General features: G+C 38.6%; 2 protein-coding genes and 1 pseudogene across 11 annotated transcripts in view; 1 reads left to right on the forward strand and 2 right to left on the reverse strand.

The window, feature by feature from the left end:
- Window positions 1-3609, reverse strand: part of LOC146451025 (tyrosine-protein kinase receptor Tie-1-like) — a 139582-nt gene extending 135973 nt beyond the window's left edge. Inside the window, exon 1 of one of the 7 annotated variants that reach the window (XR_014860149.1) lies at window positions 3275-3570. Coding sequence is in view for 5 of the 7 variants with exons in the window: in XM_085099666.1 (XP_084955792.1) it covers window positions 3275-3374 (100 nt within the window). In the remaining 2 variants the exon portion in view is untranslated. Of the gene's footprint in view, window positions 1-3274 lie in introns of all 7 variants that reach the window. The other 6 variants (XR_014860148.1, XM_085099666.1, XM_085099670.1 and 3 more) reach the window with 6 other exon arrangements.
- LOC146451026 (uncharacterized) overlaps window positions 1-20741 on the reverse strand; it is a 103448-nt gene that overhangs the window by 38447 nt on the left and 44260 nt on the right. The gene's annotated exons all lie outside the window — the stretch shown is intronic.
- LOC146451028 (neural cell adhesion molecule 1-like) lies at window positions 5793-10128 on the forward strand (annotated as a pseudogene). The gene is made up of 4 exons (XR_014860153.1): window positions 5793-6439; window positions 7866-8246; window positions 8794-9081; window positions 9855-10128. The product of XR_014860153.1 is annotated as a neural cell adhesion molecule 1-like (transcript).

Here is a 20741-nt window from a genome sequence, read left to right on the forward strand (position 1 = left end):
TAATCGCTTTGCATTAGTTGGTAAAGAATTACGCCTGTGACAGTTTTCATATTATAATGAAGGAAACAGAGTTGATTCCCGAAAAGGCAAGCAATTTTAAATCTACAGATTTTAACTTGTTTCTTTGAATAGATAATTTCAAAGACATTGCATACCTTTAGTATTCTACGATACGTACATAAACACATATTTTATTCAAAAAACATTTTACTGCAATGTTGACACAAAGCAATAAAGAGGTCGACCAGTGAAGGTCATGTGTCCGCGTTATTGCTTACATCATACTTTGGGGTTGTTTATTTCAATTCAAAATTGACGCTTTTCGAAAGAATATATAAAAATGTCAATTTCATAGAAAAGGATCTTGAAAGCCAATTAGACTAGTGTAAGTTGAGTTGAACTTACACTAGTCTCAATTGAGAGACTGTTTTGGTCTCACTCTGCATTTAATACCTAGTCTGCAGACTGCATCTTATACCTAGTCTGCATTTTATACCCAGTCTGCAGTGTGCAATCTGCACCCTGCAGTCTGCATTTTATACTGACCTATTGTGAATAGCACCTCCTCCTAGTATGAAAAAGCCATGAAAGCATACTTCTTTAACCAGGGGCACCCAACGACTGTTTTGTGCAAAATATCTGTTCGGAGAAGCAATATTCCATAGTTAGATTTTTCACATTTCACTGCCTAATAAACCTATTTTTCTACCTACCCCTTTCGACGCCTGCTACGCAGGCTATACAAAATAGCTATACGGATTCAAAGAAATGAAAATTCCAAGACTGGGAGGAATTAGCAAAATTCCTTCTTTCGTATTTCAATTGAATTTTCAATAAAATAATCCTGAAACCCTAGGATGACCAACACGTACAAATTCCAAAGCGCCAATAAGATACAATTCTAGAGTTCTAAAAGCAGCTACAGTACTCTGGAGAGCCTAAAAAGAGTTTTCAATGCATTTAAAGGAAACCGTCGTTAAGTGCCGCCTGTTCAACCATAAGTACAAAACTAACTTTAACCATAACAATAATTTCATGATAAAATCTGCCTCCTACAATTTGGAAACATAAAAATTCTTCACCTTTTAGAACTGGCAGTAACTTATAAATCCATGCATCCTAAAGTGACCGCGTTCGAAACCACTTTTTACGCCAAATATAATATTCAAATGCCGGACGCCATTTTGTTTTGGAACTCAACTCCCAAGCTCTCTCGATATTAGAGTCCAAGCCCACGAAAGTGAGCGCACGCCATCATTCAATTCGCGTTCGTGTCGCGACTAACACCAACCTTAGTTAATAAAGGCGTCTCTAGTGCCGCTTATTAACTCCGTTCCAGTTTGCAGTCTCTCGTGACCTATATATTATCACACTCCCACGAACTGAAGAAGTCCGGTTAACTCTTTTCACGGCAACCCGTCTCCATCAGTGTCTCACAAACTGAAATGCGGCAGTCCGATAGATTCAAGCCACGGCTACCCGCCTAGATCGGATCCGATAGAGTGTGACCGTTTGCCCACATTTTCCACCCCCTCCCAAACTCAACTTATTGTTTATTTACTACGTCTCTCGCAAACTGACACACGGCAGTCCGATGGACTCTTGTCACGGCAACCAGTCTCCATCGGATCCGATGGAGTCCGTTTGCCGACATTTTCCACCCCCTGCCAACTCAACTTACTGAATATTTACTAAGTCTCTCGCGAGCTGACACGCGGCAGTCCGATGGTCTCGATCCACGGCAACCCGTCTCCATCGGATCCGATAGAGTCCGTTTGCCGACATTTTCCAAACCCCGCTCTCAACCATAGTTTGCTCTACATTTACTAAGTCCCTCGCGAACTGACATGCGGCAGTCCGATGGACTCGTTCCACGGCAACCCGTCTCCATCGGATCCGATGGAGTCCGTTTGCCGACATTTTCCACCCCCCTCACAACTATACCTTGCTGTATATATACGAAGACTCTCGCGAACTGACATGCGGCAGTCCGATGGACTCGTTCCACGGCAACCCGTCTCCATCGGATCCGATGGAGTCCGTTTGCCAACATTTTCCACCCCCCTCACAACTATACCTTGCTGTATATATACTAAGTCTCTCGCGAACTGACATGCGGCAGTCCGATGGACTCGTTCCACGGCAACCCGTCTCCATCGGATCCGATGGAGTCCATTTGCCGACATTTTCCACCCCCTCCTCAACTATACTTTGCTGTATATATATATACTCAGTCTCTCGCGATCTGACATGCGGCAGTCCGATGGACTCGTTCCACGGCAACCCGTCTCCATCGGATCCGATGGAGTCCGTTTGCCGACATTTTCCACCCCCTCCTCAACTATACTTTGCTGTATATATGCTCAGTCTCTCGCGAACTGACATGCGGCAGTCCTATGGACTCGTTCAATGGCAACCCGTCTCCATCGGATCCGATGGCGTTCGTTTGCCGACATTTTCCACCCTCCTCCTCAACTATACTTTGCTGTATATATACTAAGTCTCTCGCGAATTGACTTCCGGTGAGTCTGGTTGTTCATGACCTTCGTCCATCGGACTCAGTTTGGGTGTATTGGACAACCCTCGTTAAACTACCAGCATTCTGTCCTGATCAGTACGAATCATTCGACCGTGTCATAGCTTGTCATGTCTTCCGATCCAAGATATTTGTTCAGAATTCAGACATATAAATTTCGCGTGATTTTTTTAAACAACAAAGCACGATCTTTCCGAGTATACAGCTATTTCAATTAACGTTGTCGAATATCAAAGTATAAAGCTATAAGACAAGACCTCAAGTTTCTGTGGATTTTTTTTTGACGAATAAGTTCCTCAAAATCAGCTATGCCTCGTCCGTCCAGTGAAGATATATGATGGAGAGCCTTTGGATGAACGAAGTGTTTGGTGGCAGTCTCTTTGAAGTTGTCGTTTTGATCTGACAACGTTTATTGAAATAATTGTAAATTGAGCTTATGAGACCAGAAACGCGCCTCCAATCCCTAATTTGAATAACATACGCCTCACGGTCGAAATTATTGACATTTGGCGCTGAATGTTAGGTATACCAAAAAAAATTCCACTGCTTAATACTCGGTACAGCAAGTGACATCAAATAACGCGTTCAGTTTATCAATTGCAACGTTAATACTAGGAATTCCACTTTTGTGTTACAAGCAATAAATTTGCTTTTCTGGACCGCTCATCAAATCCTCTGTTCCAAAATTGTCTCCATAATATAACAAGCATTATTAAAGAGAATGAAAGCACAACATACCTGGCTTCGGAAATAACAACATGGCCATCATGAACCCGCGGACTGCAGTTATTACAAGTGGCTTTACAAAATGCATCTTATCATATTGAGAACACTTCATGGCGAAGTCTTTGTTAATGAATGTCAGTACGAGAGATGATGTACCGAAATTAAGAAGGAGTTAAAATGACCGATTCTACACCGGACGCGCCGTAATTGACACTACAATGGCACGTGACCTCTTGAAGCGGAAGCTCTACATCCAAGTGAAGTCACGCTAGAGTGCGGTAATAGATTCATGACTTCCGTCATGAATAAAAGGCGGCAATCTACGTAGTTTATGTAGTTCCTATAGTTCGTGTAGTTCATCTGGTTGTTGTACATATCTGCCTGCAAACCTGTAACTTCCGGGGTACCCGGGACAACTTTTTATATGAATTAAATGATAGCAATTAAAGAAATTAACGCTGTTAATTCTCCATGAGCAGTCCCTTCGATTATAGTATTAGCATATTAGTTTTGCGTGTTACTTAGACAGTACGAAGTGGAATTTGGATGATAAAAAGTCCCGATTTGTCTGTATAAAATTAACAACTGACATATTTTTATAGCTGTATATTGCCTGGAAGTGGAACTCAATTAAAGAAATTAACGCTGTTAATTCTCCATGAGCAGTCCCTTCGATTATAGTATTAGCATATTAGTTTTGCGTGTTACTTAGACAGTACGAAGTGGAATTTGGATGATAAAAAGTCCCGATTTGTCTGTATAAAATTAACAACTGACATATTTTTATAGCTGTATTTTGCCTGGAAGTGGAACTCCCTTAATTCATTCTGCAAGCTCAAAAAAAACCCTTAAACAAAAGTACTGTCCCCTGTGTTGAGTTTGTCTTCTTATAAATTTCACTACAAAAAACAAAACAAAAAAATAAAAACAAAAAATGACGTTGTTAGATATAAACCCAGTGAATGCACTTTCAGTTGATATCATTTAAGTAAGTAAAGCTTTTGCAGGAACTTAACAGAAAGTATAAGACATGCTTAATACTTTTTCTGAGGGTGCAAACAAGTTGCCCCCACCGAAAAGCGCACGAGCCATATGCTTAAAACGTCAAGAATTTTAATACACGGCTTCCACCAGTGTTAAACGCGCCTGCTACGCGCCATTTGATTGGCTTACACTTGCTTACACCAGCTTGCTGAATCCTAGCATGAATGGTGTCGCAAAATAAAGGCACGCATAGCCGCACAGCTTACCTTAACATAGCAGACCATATCATGGCATAGGATAGCGTACGATGATTAAGTTTATGGTACTGTAATATGATGTGCTGTAGTGTGGTGTCATATGACACACAATTATGAAAATATATTTACCTTCTACAGTAGCAAGGTATACCGAGTCGGACCGCGTGTAATCAATAGGGTCAGACGGTGTTAACAGGATGCTATAAAATTTCTCATCATCTTTTGAGATATTCCTAAGGGTGAAGATGGCCTGAGAAGAAGACAGATCACCGGTACGAATTCCACTCACACGACCAATGAAAGCTGGTGGGACTGAAACTGGCAACAAGTTGCCATTAATATCTAGTGATATCAATATTTCGTTACTCGCCATGTCACCTGTGCTGCCTTTTTGGAGTCCCCAGTAGACTCTATCAACGTCAACGGAGAAGCTCCAGGTGAAGTTCACGGAAGACCCAACCAATCCTGTTATAGTACTTCCCCGATATCTTGATTTGAATTGTATCCTATTTGCTGCAAAACGAGGTGGTGATTAGTGGAAAATTATGTTGACGTGAATAAATATCTTGTTACCTTTGTCGAGATTATTATTAACTAATTAGGGTTAAAGATAGGGAAGGCGGAGTGGTGGAGGTACTGCTGTCAAATGACCTGAGAACTCTTCAAAAATAGGGTTCTTCTTGGAACCGCCATCTTGCCTCAGAAGACCACTAAGAAGTTTAAAAAAAATCCGAGAAATGGATACTTGAATACGAGATGTAAAGGATATTGCAATAAAGGTTAGTTTTGTTATTGTAAAACAGCAAAACTTCAATTTGCAAAAACCTACCTGCAAAATTTGGTTATACACTAAGTTTCATGCAGATATTTTTTGGGGAAAATTCATCGTTTCTCTTAGGAGTGGGAAACCTAGGAAGTGATAACTCGCTAAAATGGCCTCAAATCAGCACAAAATGGCAAAAAGACAATCGGCAATACACCTTAGAAGCAAGGTATGTCATTATTATTAAGAACTTTCCAGTATTTGTACCTCCTAAATCCGATCGTAAATATTCCCATACAAACTCTTATATTTTCGCCGTGACCGCTATTACGCAAGATGATCACCGCTCACAGCTTGAGCTTGGTCGGCCTGTGGATCCACCGAAAAAAAAAAAAAAGAAGCAATCTACGGATATGCATGCTTTATGGTTCTCGTAATAAGGTCGTTACTGAATAAAGTCAAATAACAGGAATGAGCCAAGCAATTAACCAATGCACCGCTTTCAGTTTAAAGTCAAGGTGACAAGGGCACTTAATTTTCCATGATAAATTGAAATAAAAGGCACTTGTTGCGACACTTGTGGATAGTTGATTTTCACAGATCTCACAATCCAAAGATAATGAAACAAAGTGACAGCTGGATCTAAGTGTTGACAAATGTTTGAAGGGGAGTTTTCATTAAGTTCGACATTTAAACCATGTTTCAATTAAAGCTGCTTTCTTGTCTGATAAAACATGAACTTTGAGGCTCTGAAAACGAACAAGTGCTCTTCGAAATCGACAAATCACACGTTCAAGCACTCATAAAAAACAAACCGTTACCTACCCGCACAAGAAAGTAATAGGAGCAAAATCAAAATACAGCATTCTGTGGCTCTGAGTACCATCTTTACGAAAGCCATAATTTTTAGGCTGTCTTTAAATTATTTAACGGATGTTAAAATATACCAGGGAGAAAAAAAAGTTGATTTGATTTCAAGAAAAGCTACCGTCTGTATGGTTTCATATACCTCCCCAAAGTCAATACCGCAAAGACCACATGACTTCAGCGGAAGTTGGACAGCATCCAGGTCACGATTGATACACAGAGACAAACGCCATAAGATGCAGTCATTAAGATTACATACAGTATCCTGCTTCTTCCTCGGAGTGTTGTTTGTGATTCCACCTACCGGTATGTTCCTTGGTTTTCATCTTTCTTGAGGTTTCTTTGCACATTTAGAGGCCAGAGAGCGACAATGAACAGTTGATAAATATAAGTAGGTAAAGGGGTATCAGCTATACCGACAGAAAGCGTTTCGAGTCGGTCTTTGGAAAGCTTTTTTGTCCTTCTATTCGTACAACTCACTGACTTCAGCTCAAACATCTAAACTTCCCTGATCTAATTCGAGCTGATCGTGAATCGTGATCAACTAAGTTTCTGAAATGTCCTTGTTGGATCAGCTTGTTGAAAATTTTGACCTGTGCGTGACTTTGCGTGATGGTTTGGAAAACTGGATAAGGAAGAACAAGCGATATTTTTAGGATCATAATTTTTTAGTTACCGGTACTGCTTTAGGTAGGTGTATGCAAGGTTGTTGTCTGTGCTTTTTTTAGAGAGTGGAATTCACATAATCGATATCAAGCTAGTACATCTGTTATACATACTACGCGAAATGTATCTTTTTTTAACGTCTCGGGTACGAATGATCAATGTTATACACGTCATTCAATAGCTGTCGTTTGTTTGTTTGCTTGATGCAGGAGCCTTGTTGTTGGCTTTGCCTGTGTGTTTGTGTCGTTAGATTTATCGAATTGCGTAGAAGCCCACTTTATGTACACTTCGTTATTATGGCCAGGTTTTCGAGACCAAACAATAGCTTAGCCGGCTGAGTCATTTTCATAGTTGGCAAGGACCAGGGGCACCCGACAGATCGTTTTGGTAAATTATCTGTTCGGAAGGCCCTCAATCCCCTATAATTTTCTTAATGGAATTTTCACCTTGAACGTTGGTGATATTTGAAAATTAAAGCCTACTAGTGTTTTCGGAAAAATGTGAGATAAGATTTTCGGAAAAAAAAATAAGACCTAAGGTTTACAGGAAATGGACAAAAATGCCTTAGTAATTTCTAAGAGACTTAAGTTCCCCTAGAATGGCCGAACAGATAAAAATATTATAGCGCGGCATAAAATGAACCTACAGACCTTTAAAGGCACTCCAGATAGCCTTGAAATATCGTTTCAAAGAATCTGAGAGGAAACTGTCGTTGGGTGCCCCTGAAGGACGACCACGTTAATCCGACCAGCCATTCTTGTAGTCTCAAGCTGTCATTTTCGGGTTTATACAAATGGCCATTAAGACAAAGTTTTGAAATGCAAGTGGGCTTAAATTAGAAAGAGAAACAAACATTAACAAATAAAGGTTCAATCCGTACTTGATGATACGTTTTTGAGTTGACTTTCCACCTTTTCCCTTTCCGCCAGTCCTCCATTTGACGAAGGCCATCAGAAGCTTTGGATATACCAGTTGCCATGATCACCCCGTTTGTACGCCCAAATTCCCTCTTGCTTCTGGTTATCATTTTAAGGAGGTTTAACTGTTCAATTTAATCTCTTTGTAGGAGGTGCCCCTTTCAAAAGAGGACGCCTTTGGTTTACACGAGAACCAAATGAAATTATTTACTCTATGGTGGGAGGTCACGCAGTCTTTGAATGGGACTATTCAGCAGACAACAAAACAACAGATTTAGAGCATATCGAATGGAGGGTATATAACAAAACAGAAGAGGGCTATTCCTTCCTGCTAAAAGAAGACCCGGATGACAGTGACCCAGTTAGGCCAACCTTGCCACAAGAATACGAGGGGAGAGTAGAGAAGAAAGGCCGAGCCACTTTGGTGATAAAGGATATCAGTGTCAAGGACTCTACCAGATTTAAATGCATCCTGAAAGGAAAACCAGGGATACCTGACAGTTGGAGTATTGTTCAACTCGTTGTTATAGGTACTACCCTTCATATCCCATCTGACTGTAGGAATTGACGCCCGTCATTTCCTTCCTCGAAATTCAAGTGGTCGATATGCTGGTCAAACCTGAACGGGTCTACGAATTGCTGTGCAGTGTGTTTTATGAGGCGTAGAATCGCAGATTATTTTTCCAAGTGAGAAGCACTAAACGAATTTTATACAAATAATAAACTTTTCTTGCAAACAATAAACTTTCCAAACAGCGGCCATCTTAAATTCGCCATTTTGGCTTCTGGATTGCTCCAAAACTTTCGAAAGACACCGCGAGTGACTAATAAAAAATAAAAACGAACACTGACATAATGTTAGGAATATATGTTACTGTAACACTAAAGGTCTGATTTTTGTTCGATTAAAACAGAAATAGGCTGGGAAAAAAAACCTTGCCTGTTAAAATTGGGTTCTTGTGGTAACATTGAATTCAGGGAACATTGACTTAACACACCAAAATTTTGTCAGAGAGATTTCTGGGAAAGCCACAGAGTGTGTTGGCGAATGCTCCAATATTTCTTATTGTGCCTTAGGCCCAGCTTCAGTTCATCCTGTGATACATTTTGGTGAGGTAGGTGGTTCTGCGACCTTTACCTGTAATGCTACCGGTGTTCCTGGCCAAAGCTTCTCGTGGATGAGACCCAATGGGCAAATGAAATCAAAGGAGGTTGGTCATGGCGAACGTATTACCATTAACTCCGATACTGGGTCTTCTAAGCTCACGTTACAGCGAACCTCCGTTGTTGACAGTGGATATTATATCTGTGATGCCACGGTCAACATCAATCAACCAAATTCAGGACTAAGCTACCTGCAATTATGTAAGTTTTATTTTATCACTTTTATACTTCTCCAGCTAAAATAGCGAATCGACAGTCAGCAAGAATATTTTCCATGATTGTGATAGAGTCTATTATGATAGACATTTAACGTACTGTTCAAGTTGCCGTTCCTATTGTTATCGTTACTGTTATTTCTCGGCAATGTTATGACCAATTCTAAGACATCCGTTAATCGTTAAAATAATTAGTATTTTTAAAAAAACTTCATCCCATGTGATCCAGTGCTATAACCAGTTGCAAAAACGTTGAGATTGTCCAATGAAAAATCGGCCTTTTTTACTTAAAACCGCACCCGATCATAGATCTATGGGAGATGACAGTCCTCCTCTTCATCCCTCCAGAGTTGTTCCTCTAAGTTTTGAGCATGGTCTCGTATTGCTAACAACAAAGATAAGGAGGGGGGCTAACAAAAATGATAAGGGGGTGGGGGTGGGGGTAGGGATTGTTAACAGACACTCCATTGAAGCGAAAATGACTCGGGTACAAATGAGTGTCTCAAGAATTTTTGCGACTGGCTGTAGCTTGTTCAAATGATTTGTATAGTACAGAGGAAACTGACATAAAAACAACTACTGAGATAAAGGGCCAGCAATATGTAAGCCCCAAAAAGAAAATCAAGACGAATCAACTTAACATTTATTTATCAGTGATATAACTAAAAAAATGCAATTGGATAAATCAAGACAATAAACACTTTAAATACACTTAACAATATTCAATATTTCATTTATATTAACCTTTTTAATTATAAGATTCCCTCAAACTAGATACCGAGCCTTGCCTCTCAAGTTCCTACAAAGTAACCATCGCTCGACCGCTTACGATTTGTTGCCCTGTCAGTGGATTTCCACCACCAATTGTAACGTGGAAGAAAAACGGAATTCAGCTTCAAAAAGGAGAAAGTACAAAGTTGGCCATTACTTGGCCATGAGAGAAGAAGACCTTGGAGTTTACACTTGCACCGCAACAAATTTCATGGCTTGTGTAGGCCCATTTAACATTCATATTACGAAAAAACCCCGGTGAGTAGTTTTACATTGAAGCAATTACTTGCAGCCGTAATGTTTTCGGTGGGCATTATTGGGCCATGCTATTTCCTTAAACTTCAATGCTGATTCTAAGTACGGAAGGTCTTGAAATTATGGGTGCAGTAGTACTCATAGAACTGAACCGTGTCCCTACTGGTGTTCATTGCCGTGGATTGAAAACCGCAACCGCGTCACTGACAAAAGCAACTAAACGCCGCTGGAGCTGGACACGGTAATGCTAAGGTATTGTCACGTTAGTCAGTTATAATTACAATTTACAGTGACAATGACAAAAGTGATAACCCCCTGTAACTCCCTGATTCCCAAGCAAGGACTGTCGTTAATCCTGTAAAAAAATTTTATTGAGTGAATATCGACGATAATGGCATTAAAAAAGGTTCTGTGCCTAAACAGCAAGCCATTTACCTTTTGTGCCTTCTTAATTTTCATTTCGGGGGTAACAGTTAAAAAGGGTGGGTGGGGTCCAATAATTTCTGGGATGCCACATTTTGTAATTTTATTATAAGCCTCTGAATCGTCGAGGCACTTAAGTAAGTTAAATTCATCCCGCGTTTTATGTATCTCAAGCTTGATCTTGCTCTTAGAATCCTTTATCTTACTATGGACTTGCATGTATTATTGTACGAGATAAATTAACAGAAAAACAAAAATATCAGCGATACTCAACATTAAATGCCTAGAAAATGGATAACATTTTGAACGGATAAGTTCACGTTAACGTATCTTTCGTTTTATTAAGTATGACCAGCAGCTCTCTATTGTCTTAAATGAGAATATTAAATCGCTCAATGTGACAACGAACAGAAATGTCAATCAAAGAGACAAATTTGGGCTTAGGAAAATCAACTTTCTCCAGAATAGCAATTATGATTTCAGGACCGGTCGCTTAGAAAACAGATTTCGGGAAATGTAATCCACCTCCACTCCCTGCACAACGTATTTGCCTGGTTAAATCTCTTTCATCTAATATTTTTTCAGGACGTGTCTTAAAACTTAAAAAAAAAAAAAAGTTGTTTTAAAACTGTTCAAAAATATAACCTGCTTAGAACAGCCCTTAAATTCAGTTTTAAGTGATTACAAGTAATAACAAGCTCGGCGACTGGAGCAAGAAAGTACCTTATATCCCTTTTAAAAGAGGTATCGTTTCTTTAGATGCAGTTATTTTCACAACGCTTTTCTCGTTTGGGCTTGCTCGATTGAGGGTAGAGAAGTTTGGGGTGTAATACGCTAGGATTAATAAGGCCGACGAACATCACCAAGATGATAATGCGGATGACGATAATGACGATGATAACATATATTTTAACTTTCCCCTTCCAGGAAAATCTGATCACGACCACTGAAGACCATAAAAAGACAAGAATTTCTCTCCAAGCAGACTGCTCGCTAGATCTACGTCGGCTTTAGAAACATCTGTAGATTGCTAACAATAATACGCTTGATGGTTGGATATTATTTTAGAACAGTCGTATAAGTGAAAAGGTGTCACCTCATTGAGGAGGCTACTGAACCTGGGTAGAATTGTATCCGCTAAGAGGTTATGCGATTTTCGTTTAGGACTGATATGCCACTCATGGACGGTCATGGTAGAAAAATCGTCATCATCAATATTTCTTCATTTTAGAGACTCGAAAATTATTTTATGTGTTGCAGAAATATATAAATAGTAAAGGGCAAATCTTAACTTCACGGAAAATGATTTACAAATACATTAGTAATTAATGTATTATCGTTTGCCTCACAATGTAGTCACCAGGGTTGTAAACCTTTAAATTTCAGATATACTAACGCAATGTCGTTTATTGCACGATTCTCCCTTGAGGTTGTTCATTAATTCGGGGAGAGTTTCCTTCTCATGCTTTTCAATCCGTTGTGTTTCTTGACTGTCTATACTCCAAACTCTTCTATAGGCAATTTCCTTAACCTACTAGTGTATTACCATGCAGAGCCCGATCGAACACGGATTCCTAGAGTGAGAATTCAAGAAACAATAGCCATTAAACCACCACTATGATGGGCATAGATAATTCCCACTTAGCAAATGTTATTTGTATTAGATATAAGCCATTATTGAAAATTTATCCAAAGACTAAAAGATTCCAAGTTTAAAATAAAAACGACTTGTACATCCTTTAAAATAAGTTTAACAAATGGACGTCAGTTTTTCATTCGCCTCTCCTCTTATTTGTCGAAGCGAGATCCCAAAATAACTGTGAGAATCTCAGGCTCATAGAATAAACTTATAAAAGAGCAACTCTGTAATAGAAACACACCTTTATTCAAATTTTCTCAAAATTTTCCGCTGGAAGACGGTTCATTTCAGCTCCAGTTATTTCAGTCTCAGCATTTATTCCCGCTTACCGCCAATTGACAGGTCTGGACATTAAAAGACGCCCTCGCCTTTCCACTTCACAGATGCATTTAACAAGTATTACCATTCAATAATCGTAGTTTTGAGACTTAGTTCTACCAAATCAAGAACAGGTCTACAAAGTTTAGGAAAACTTTCACCGATGGCGTTAGCTGAATCTCCGACTTTTCATCCTTATGCACTGGCATATTGTTAAACACGGACTGAATTTGCAAAACACGGATTTTTAAAACACGGCCAGTTATTAAAAAAAAGAAAGAGAAAAGAAACAAACAATTGGTCGACTGTTCATCTATCAAATTAATTCTATTTCTGTCCTATTTCACCCTTCATTTCATGATTCCTCTCACGTTTATCAGTATTTATCAGTAGTTTATCCCTTGGCAGCCCAAACTAATTTTTCTTAATTGGGGAAATTTCTAGTCATAAATATTGAAATATGGGAAGCCAGTAAATGATCTATTGCAGCTACTAATCTGCACACTATGGGGCTACATTTTGGACCCCCCCCCCCCCCCCCTTGGCACATGTCATACCGAGTTAACTATTAACAACATAGTCAAGAAGTAAACAGACTGCCGTAGCTATCTTCTTTCTATAAAGCAAAATTGGGAAATGTTGTTAAAATCAAACATCATTTTATATTTTAACAAAATACCTTAATATAAGAAACAACCTATTTTGACTGGGAGCAGGGATGGCGCAGTGGTGAGAGCACTCGCCTCCCACAAATGTGGCCCTGGTTCGATTCCAGGATTCGACGTCATGTGTGGGTTGCGTTTGTTGTTGGTTGTCGTCTTTGCTCCGAGAGGTTTTTATCCGGGTACTTCAGTTTCCCCTTCTCCTTAAAAACCAACGTTATCAAATTCCAATTCGATCTGGAGAGTGTGCCCACACTGCAAAGCGCATTTGATCAGCAATTTATTTATTAAATAATGCGCTATACAAATTTGCAAATTTATTTACTTTCATTTATTTACTGCCTCTGTGACGTGTCACGCAACTTGTACTATTCAAAGGCCTAGAACTGCAACTTATTCAGAAGTTAACTTTGTTTAGATGCACATTTGGCACGCTCAAGCTCACAAATTATAATTTGGCTGTCCACATACAACAACGTTATGTTAACAGGCAAGGCTTGCTCTGGCAAAACTCTTGAGGAGCCAAAAAACATCTAACTCACCTGCATCTTCCTAGTAATAATATTCTTCGAGATTTGAAATCCGTCGGTAATACATCGGGGATGTCGAATTCTTGTAAAGATTCGATTAATTATTCTCTGACACGTTAAGAAATGTTTCAAAAATCTCTATGAAAAGTGAAAATCCCTTCACAATATTGCACACGAAAGCGTCAAATCAACATGGAGGGAAGCAAATAACCGAGGGAAGGCTGGGTACTATAAACAACAAGTCCGCTGAACAAAAATCGCAAGTCCCATGTGCAGTCCGATTTATTGTACCCTGGGTGTAAAACTGACCTCTCAAGGACAGGGCGCTATTCTTTCTCCTTTAATAATAAAATTATCTTATTTTACTCCAGCTATACATCTTCAGTAAAGCAAAATACAGTTCTTAGTTTAGCTAAGGAAGTGACTTTCGTCCTGAGCATCACACTATTCGTACCTTAGGTAATATATCAAACACGAGAAAGAGTGTTTAATCTGATTTACTAACACCAAGAAGCGTTTGGCTATCATTATAATATATAATATTCTTTTATCTGCATTCAAATTAGCCCTACTACCCTCGCTCAAGGTAAAATATTACTTTGATTTTGAACTCAAGGACGAGGTTAACTGGGAAAGTTTAAATGCAATCAAAATACGATTTCAGCGATTTTTTTGTGTATGGTCTATAAGCATTGCTAAAGTAAACAACTTAATTTCCTAAATTATTAATTTCCTTAATTTCAGGCAAAGCAATGCAGGAAACAATGACTTTGATTAGTTGCAAAGACTATTGACGTGAATAGTTACTTGAGTTCAACAGATCTTTAAGGATTTCTGTAATCGATAATTGCTTAATATTTCGAGACACCTTATATAAGATAAAATTAATATTGCAGGTCCTTATTCAGATAGCTGAAATAAAACTTTATTACCGGCGTTTCCTCGGCACGTTTTCAAATATCTAGCCCCATCACTAAAAACAATGAAAATGTATTTTGATCCGCCGAAAAAAAATTATTTCGTTGAGATCTCAAAGAGAGTTTTGATTTTTAAGCTTAATTTTCATCAAGGCGGTTTTGTTATTTCTTTTTCCTTTGCTGAATTGTGGGCAACAATAAAAAGTGCACATTTTTTTCTTGAGCATAGAGAGCAATTAGGACGACATTTTTTGTTCTCTTCCATTAGCGCTACTCAGCTGTCAGATCGCTGAGGTTCGCATACAGCCTGTTATCGTACTCACTGAGGTTGACATACGTCTGTAAAGTAAAAAGTCTATATGTTAGCTACATTGTTTCACTTCATTTTCTTTACCTTATCACCCAAGCGAAACAAGGGGGAAACAAAAGTTCTTTCAAAAACGAGGGAGTTTGATGTAGGCAGTGGGAAATGACTGTACACTGCATCCAGGAAATTAAGTTTCCATTCAAGTTGATGATGAGATCGGGTAGGTGTACATGTCTAGCGTGGTTAAACAAACCCAAAATCCACCCTTAAGGACCAGACGAATTCCTACAATAAAGCTTTTTTGGTTGATGACTTAGTGTAATGAAAATGGGCAATTAGACCTAAATATCATCCACGCAAAAATACCTTGATCTTAATTTGCAGCTCCTAAGCTTTTTCAAAAATTGGTTTGAAAAATTGCTAAGAATGATAGATTTTCGTAATTTGATGCAAGGTTGGAAAGTTATCTTTAATTTTTAAGGTGAGTCGTTAGCTCATTAAGTTTAACTAGAAGTTTGCGAAGCTTCGGTAGGCTTGAGGGGCAGTCATGAATATGTACTCATGCAGTGAGCGTAACTTTCAATCGTTAACTTACAAATTTTAAGTATTTCACTAACTTCGTGTACTTATGACTAATGATTAATTCGATCATGCATTAATTGTTTTTCAGTAACTGACAGTATCCCGTTTACCTTGTGTTTTTTCCCAAAATCTTTCATGGTCTTCCTAAGTTCATCAAACGTGGGTCGATCATTTGAGTTTTCCTCCCAACACTTAAGCATAATCTCGAACCTAAACCATCCAAATAACAAACAGTAATTTTAAAGACCAATTCAAATCTAGCCTCCTAAATCAACGAATCCAGTTATTGCTGTTCAGAGATCGCTTGGAGGTGAAGCATTGGTTTCAAAAAGGAGTTGTCAATCTTATCCAATTTTGCTACAAAATTTAAGACCCCATCTTCACAGTGAAGCATAAACAATAAGCAGGAGGATGCAAACTTCCAAAGTGGCCTACGGGTCTCTGATGAGACTTGACGGCCAACTGTAAAGAATACGAGAAATCCAATTAGTGCTGCTATCATTCAACCGTCTGATGGCTTAGCAGTTTAAAGGCACCGGCTAACAACTGACATCAATATGAGAATATCTTATCTGTTACACTGGTTGGAAACATGGTGAGAGGAAGTAAAATACAAAAGATGACTAACAATCCCAATATTTTATCAATACCAAATATGTCAATTTAGTGGGACAAACTAAGCAACACCCAATAATGAAGAAGACCTGTTGTTTGGTACCAATACCACAATTTGAAACAACTGCAGCCACAGAAATGTAGACTTTTGTGAAGAAGATCGATGAATATTTTTTTTATATATATATTTTTCCCAGAACATCAATAAAATCAAGAACTTCCATGACTATTTGGTTTAAAAAAGTTTACTTCAATTAAAATTATTTTGGAAGAAAAGGTACTTACAGTTTGCTATCCACATGTTTTGGTTTTGGCATTCTGTATCCTTCTTGAATTTTCCCGGCAATATCTCGGGCATTTATATTCGGATACGGAGATCCACCTGGAATAAGATAACACTACCTTGTAAATTATGCCTTTTGTCATTGTTAAATGTGTAAAAATGCAGTGCAGATTTGGTCAAACAATAACCACTTCACAACTGAAGATTGATTAATTGATTTATTGATTTCCCTCCCCCCCCCCCCCCCCCCCCCAGTGAGATTATTCCTCCGTTCGATTCCTTCCACCTTGTATAATATTATCGCGGTAAACTAACTGAACAGTGAGATGTAACCTACCAATAGTGAGGATTTCATAAAGGAGAATACCGTAACTCCATCTGCAAAAGCAAAAATAAGTAAAGAAATGAATAATTGCGGAACAAACGAATGAATGTAGGACTGAATGGATGTTCAGAAGAAGCTATTGAAATAGTGTCTTTTGAAGACGCCAGAAGCCTATTCTATTTCAACATACAGCAAAACAACATATAAGGAAGCAAATGTTGTTGAGTTTCAATTAACATACTTACACGTCACTTTGTGTTGTGTATACGCCATACAATAAGGCCTCGTACGCAGTCCACTTTACAGGCAGACGGCCCTATGAAAACAAAAACCGTCATAAAAATATGTTATTCACAATAACCGTCAAAAAATGCTCTTCTATCATAAACGAGTTTTAAACTACTTCGGAGTCAACGGTAGCATTAGTCAAGTCTATGATGGGCGCAATCAATTCAACCAAAATTTATATAAAAATTCAACAAACAGACTAAAGTAGTCGAACGGAATGGTATTGGCCACTTGAGCAAGGCGTCGTCCTCGAAAGATGGCCCTGAGGCTCGCTGTAGTTTTTCCCTGGCATTTAAAGAATTGTATGTTTCTTTCCATAGTCTAGTCCACAAAAATGAACGATGCGGATACTTGTAGTCAAACAACGCCACGAGGAAAAAGGTGCGTTGGTAAACAACTATGACTACGGTCCCCATCTTTACTCGATAGACATGGCCAGCGATAGAAAGGAACAAGTGCGAACGGCTGACCAAAATTGTCAAAAAAATCTTTCAACAATTTCCGTTCCCTCTGATTATGTACTGGAGATTCCGGAAATTATGGTCCAATTAGATTCATATTAACCCTCACCCGACTTTTTCTGGTATAAATGTCGTCCTGGTTAACATTCCTCGCCATGCCAAAATCTGTTACTTTACATTTCTGCCCTTCGCCAACAAGAACATTTCGTGCTGCCAAGTCACGGTGAATTATCTGAAACAAACGTAAAGTGCAGGTGAAAATTCCCTACCGTTTGTGTTATTTAGTATATCAGGATAACAACAGTTTGTTTTATGGTTCACCGTTTAAAACTCAGTTATAACAATGGCTTTGTTACTTACGTACTAGATGGCAAACCCCATTAAAAGGTGCTAATATAGTTTTTCAGATGCTTCTATGAGATGGTATTACAAGAAATAGTTTTTACTATGTCACTTATTCGCTAAATGTGAAACCGTATTTTAAGAGGCAACATCAAAATGCACAACATTCAAAGAATGACATTTTTCTTTTGTTCTGCCGGCTGCCAATCGCACATATATATTCACGCAAACCTTTTTCGAAGACAAGTAATACATTCCATCAGCAACCTGCCAAGCGAACTTCATCAACTGTTCGGCGGTTAGATTAGTCTGCGGTTTTATATCCGGGTCCTTATAGTATGTGTCATTGAGCCCTCGACTCTTCCTTAAGTAACCCAGCAGGTCACCAAAAGGAACATACTCAATTAGGACAAATAGAGGATCTACAGAAAACAAATTAAATGTTAGGAAATGGGAAGCACGTGGACATGTTCTTGTGCAATAAGTTTACAAAGGTATCTGTAAAGTTGTACGCATGGTTTCTTCAATATTTTTTTTAGTCAACAAAACTATTATGGGATTTCCTGTATTTTGATTGCTGTTTGCGTTGTAAGATTCGCTCTACGAACATTTTCTTTTGTAGAGTACAAAAGGCAAGCAAGTCCCATAAGGATGTGATATTGTTGAAGCTGTATTTCATTACCATTCTTTGTGACGCATCCTATCAGCTTGATGACGTGAGAATGAGGTTTCAGTTTTTTCATCAAGTCAAGTTCGGAGAGTAAGTCCTTTCTGTCTGAATCAGGAGCATTTTCTGTACAGAAGCAAAAAGTAAAAACGTTTCCATAATTATTATTCTTGGAAATTCAGCGGTTTCACACTACTTTCTTCGTTATTCGCACAACATTTTCTAACAGAACAAAAACTCGCCCAAGAACTCGCCCAAAATTGCATCGTGGACTAGCAGCAGTTCCTAATTTTAGTATGGGATAGGAATGCTTGCAGTTTATCTGTACTGAAACAAATTATGTTGAGCACTATTAGCTCCTGTTGAAAATGGACATGGATGTCTGCTACGATCGCTTGCAATTACTTGTGTTTTCGCCCAAGTGGACGCAAGTCCATCCAACGCTAGTCGAGGCAACTGATAGTTGAGTTGGTATAACTGTTGCTTTTTTGCTATGGCGTGCGCAGAAAGCTACATTAAATGGTTACATTCAAGTACCTACAACCTCCGTTACAAATAGAAAGTTCCAATCATGTGATGTTACTCTAACTGGGAAGAGCATTAGTTCAGACTATTTAAAAATAGAAGATTGTGACAATGACCAATAGCAACCCACCTTTCAGCATTTTCACAGCTACTGTTACGTTTTCCTGTCTACCGCGCATGTCTCTTACTGTTGCTTGGGCAACCTGCGAAAATGCTCCTTTGCCAATAACCTTGATGACGTTTACTTGCTCCCGACTAATTTCCCAGTTTCTTCCTGAGGGATGAAGTGGCATATAGTCTCCAACTACTGCTGTTGCATAACTCGTTGGCTCATTCGCCTGCTCCTCGCTTGGGGGTTGTGCATTCTCTTTATCTTGCATAGGTATTGGATTCTAGTAACAAACAATGAGAAAAAAAACAAGACTGCAGCAAAATCAAGTATGGTAAAAAAAGTGCTTCAAGCTTGGTTCACCGGCGGTGAACGACGTCGAAAAAAATTTACAGACATGGATTACAAGGTTGGTAATTAACAGCAGTTCATTAAAGAAACGTTACAAGTAAATATCGTAATATTGAACGGGTCTTTTAAAAGGTGGTTCACGGCAGTTTCTAGCACTATCCATCACTAATACTTTTAGGGATCAATACCATCATCCTCAGTATCAATTTCCTAGTCAGCTTTAAGCGTATTGAGTTGTATAACTCCATTTGTTATTAGGGAGCTGTGATCAGCAAAGAAATGAGAGGATTTGTTTAGAGACAAACCGTTGCATTTCTGGAAATGCAGAGTTAGCTACATGATAAAACCATTGCTCCCATGAATCTCAAGACTATTGCCTACATGTACATAAGGTTCATAGAATGACTCCTTTTAAATGATTCTCTTATAAACAGCTACTATAATAATTGTTTCATTTTCATCGCTCACTATCAAGACTGCAGATTTACAGAGAGCTTACCATTGCTCCCTTGAATCTCCGTCTCCGAGGGCCTACATGTAGATAAGGTACATGGAATGACTGTTGGGAAATGATTCTCTTTTAAATAGGTATTATAATAATTGTTTTATTTCCATTACTAACTATCAAGACTGTAGACTAAACGAGAGCTTACCATGGGTATAACATTCTGCCTGCATCTTGGGCACGGACGTCGCATTCTCCAGAGCGCAACGGATAGAATGATAATTATTATCAACAATAAAATGATAACAGAATTATAAGCAGCATGAAGATCAGCACGACAACCTATAAAAAATGAACATAATGTCACTCTTTGTATTTATCTAATTATATTCATATGCATATTAACAAGTGGCTAATGCAGGGAATATCTGATCTCACGGGTAGCAACAAATTAGAAGCATATTTAAATGGGAAGCAAATCCTCTCACCTGTTTGATTTTCAGGAGGCTTAGAAGTACCTGCGAAATATATGTAAAAATGCGACATGTTAGAAGTAAGACAAAAGCTGATACAGCTTAAATGCCTTATACCTTACAGGGGAAACTTTTTTATTTCACAAGTTATTGCGTGTGCGAAAGTCATGTCAAGGAAGATTATGAGTGGCCTCAGTTTAACCAATTTACAATAACATACCGATCAAATGAAAACAAAATGGAAAAATAAGCTGTTATTTAGAGTAAATCCAGATACCGCTAACAAGGCTTGAAAGGTATCTGGATCTTATGCCTTAGACTGCAGCAAATATCAATGACCCTTACCTTAAAACAACAC

Source organism: Pavona decussata, unplaced genomic scaffold (assembly GCF_977016875.1).
Source record: "Pavona decussata unplaced genomic scaffold, jaPavDecu1.1 SCAFFOLD_409, whole genome shotgun sequence".
NCBI classification, from domain to species: Eukaryota; Metazoa; Cnidaria; class Anthozoa; order Scleractinia; family Agariciidae; genus Pavona; species Pavona decussata.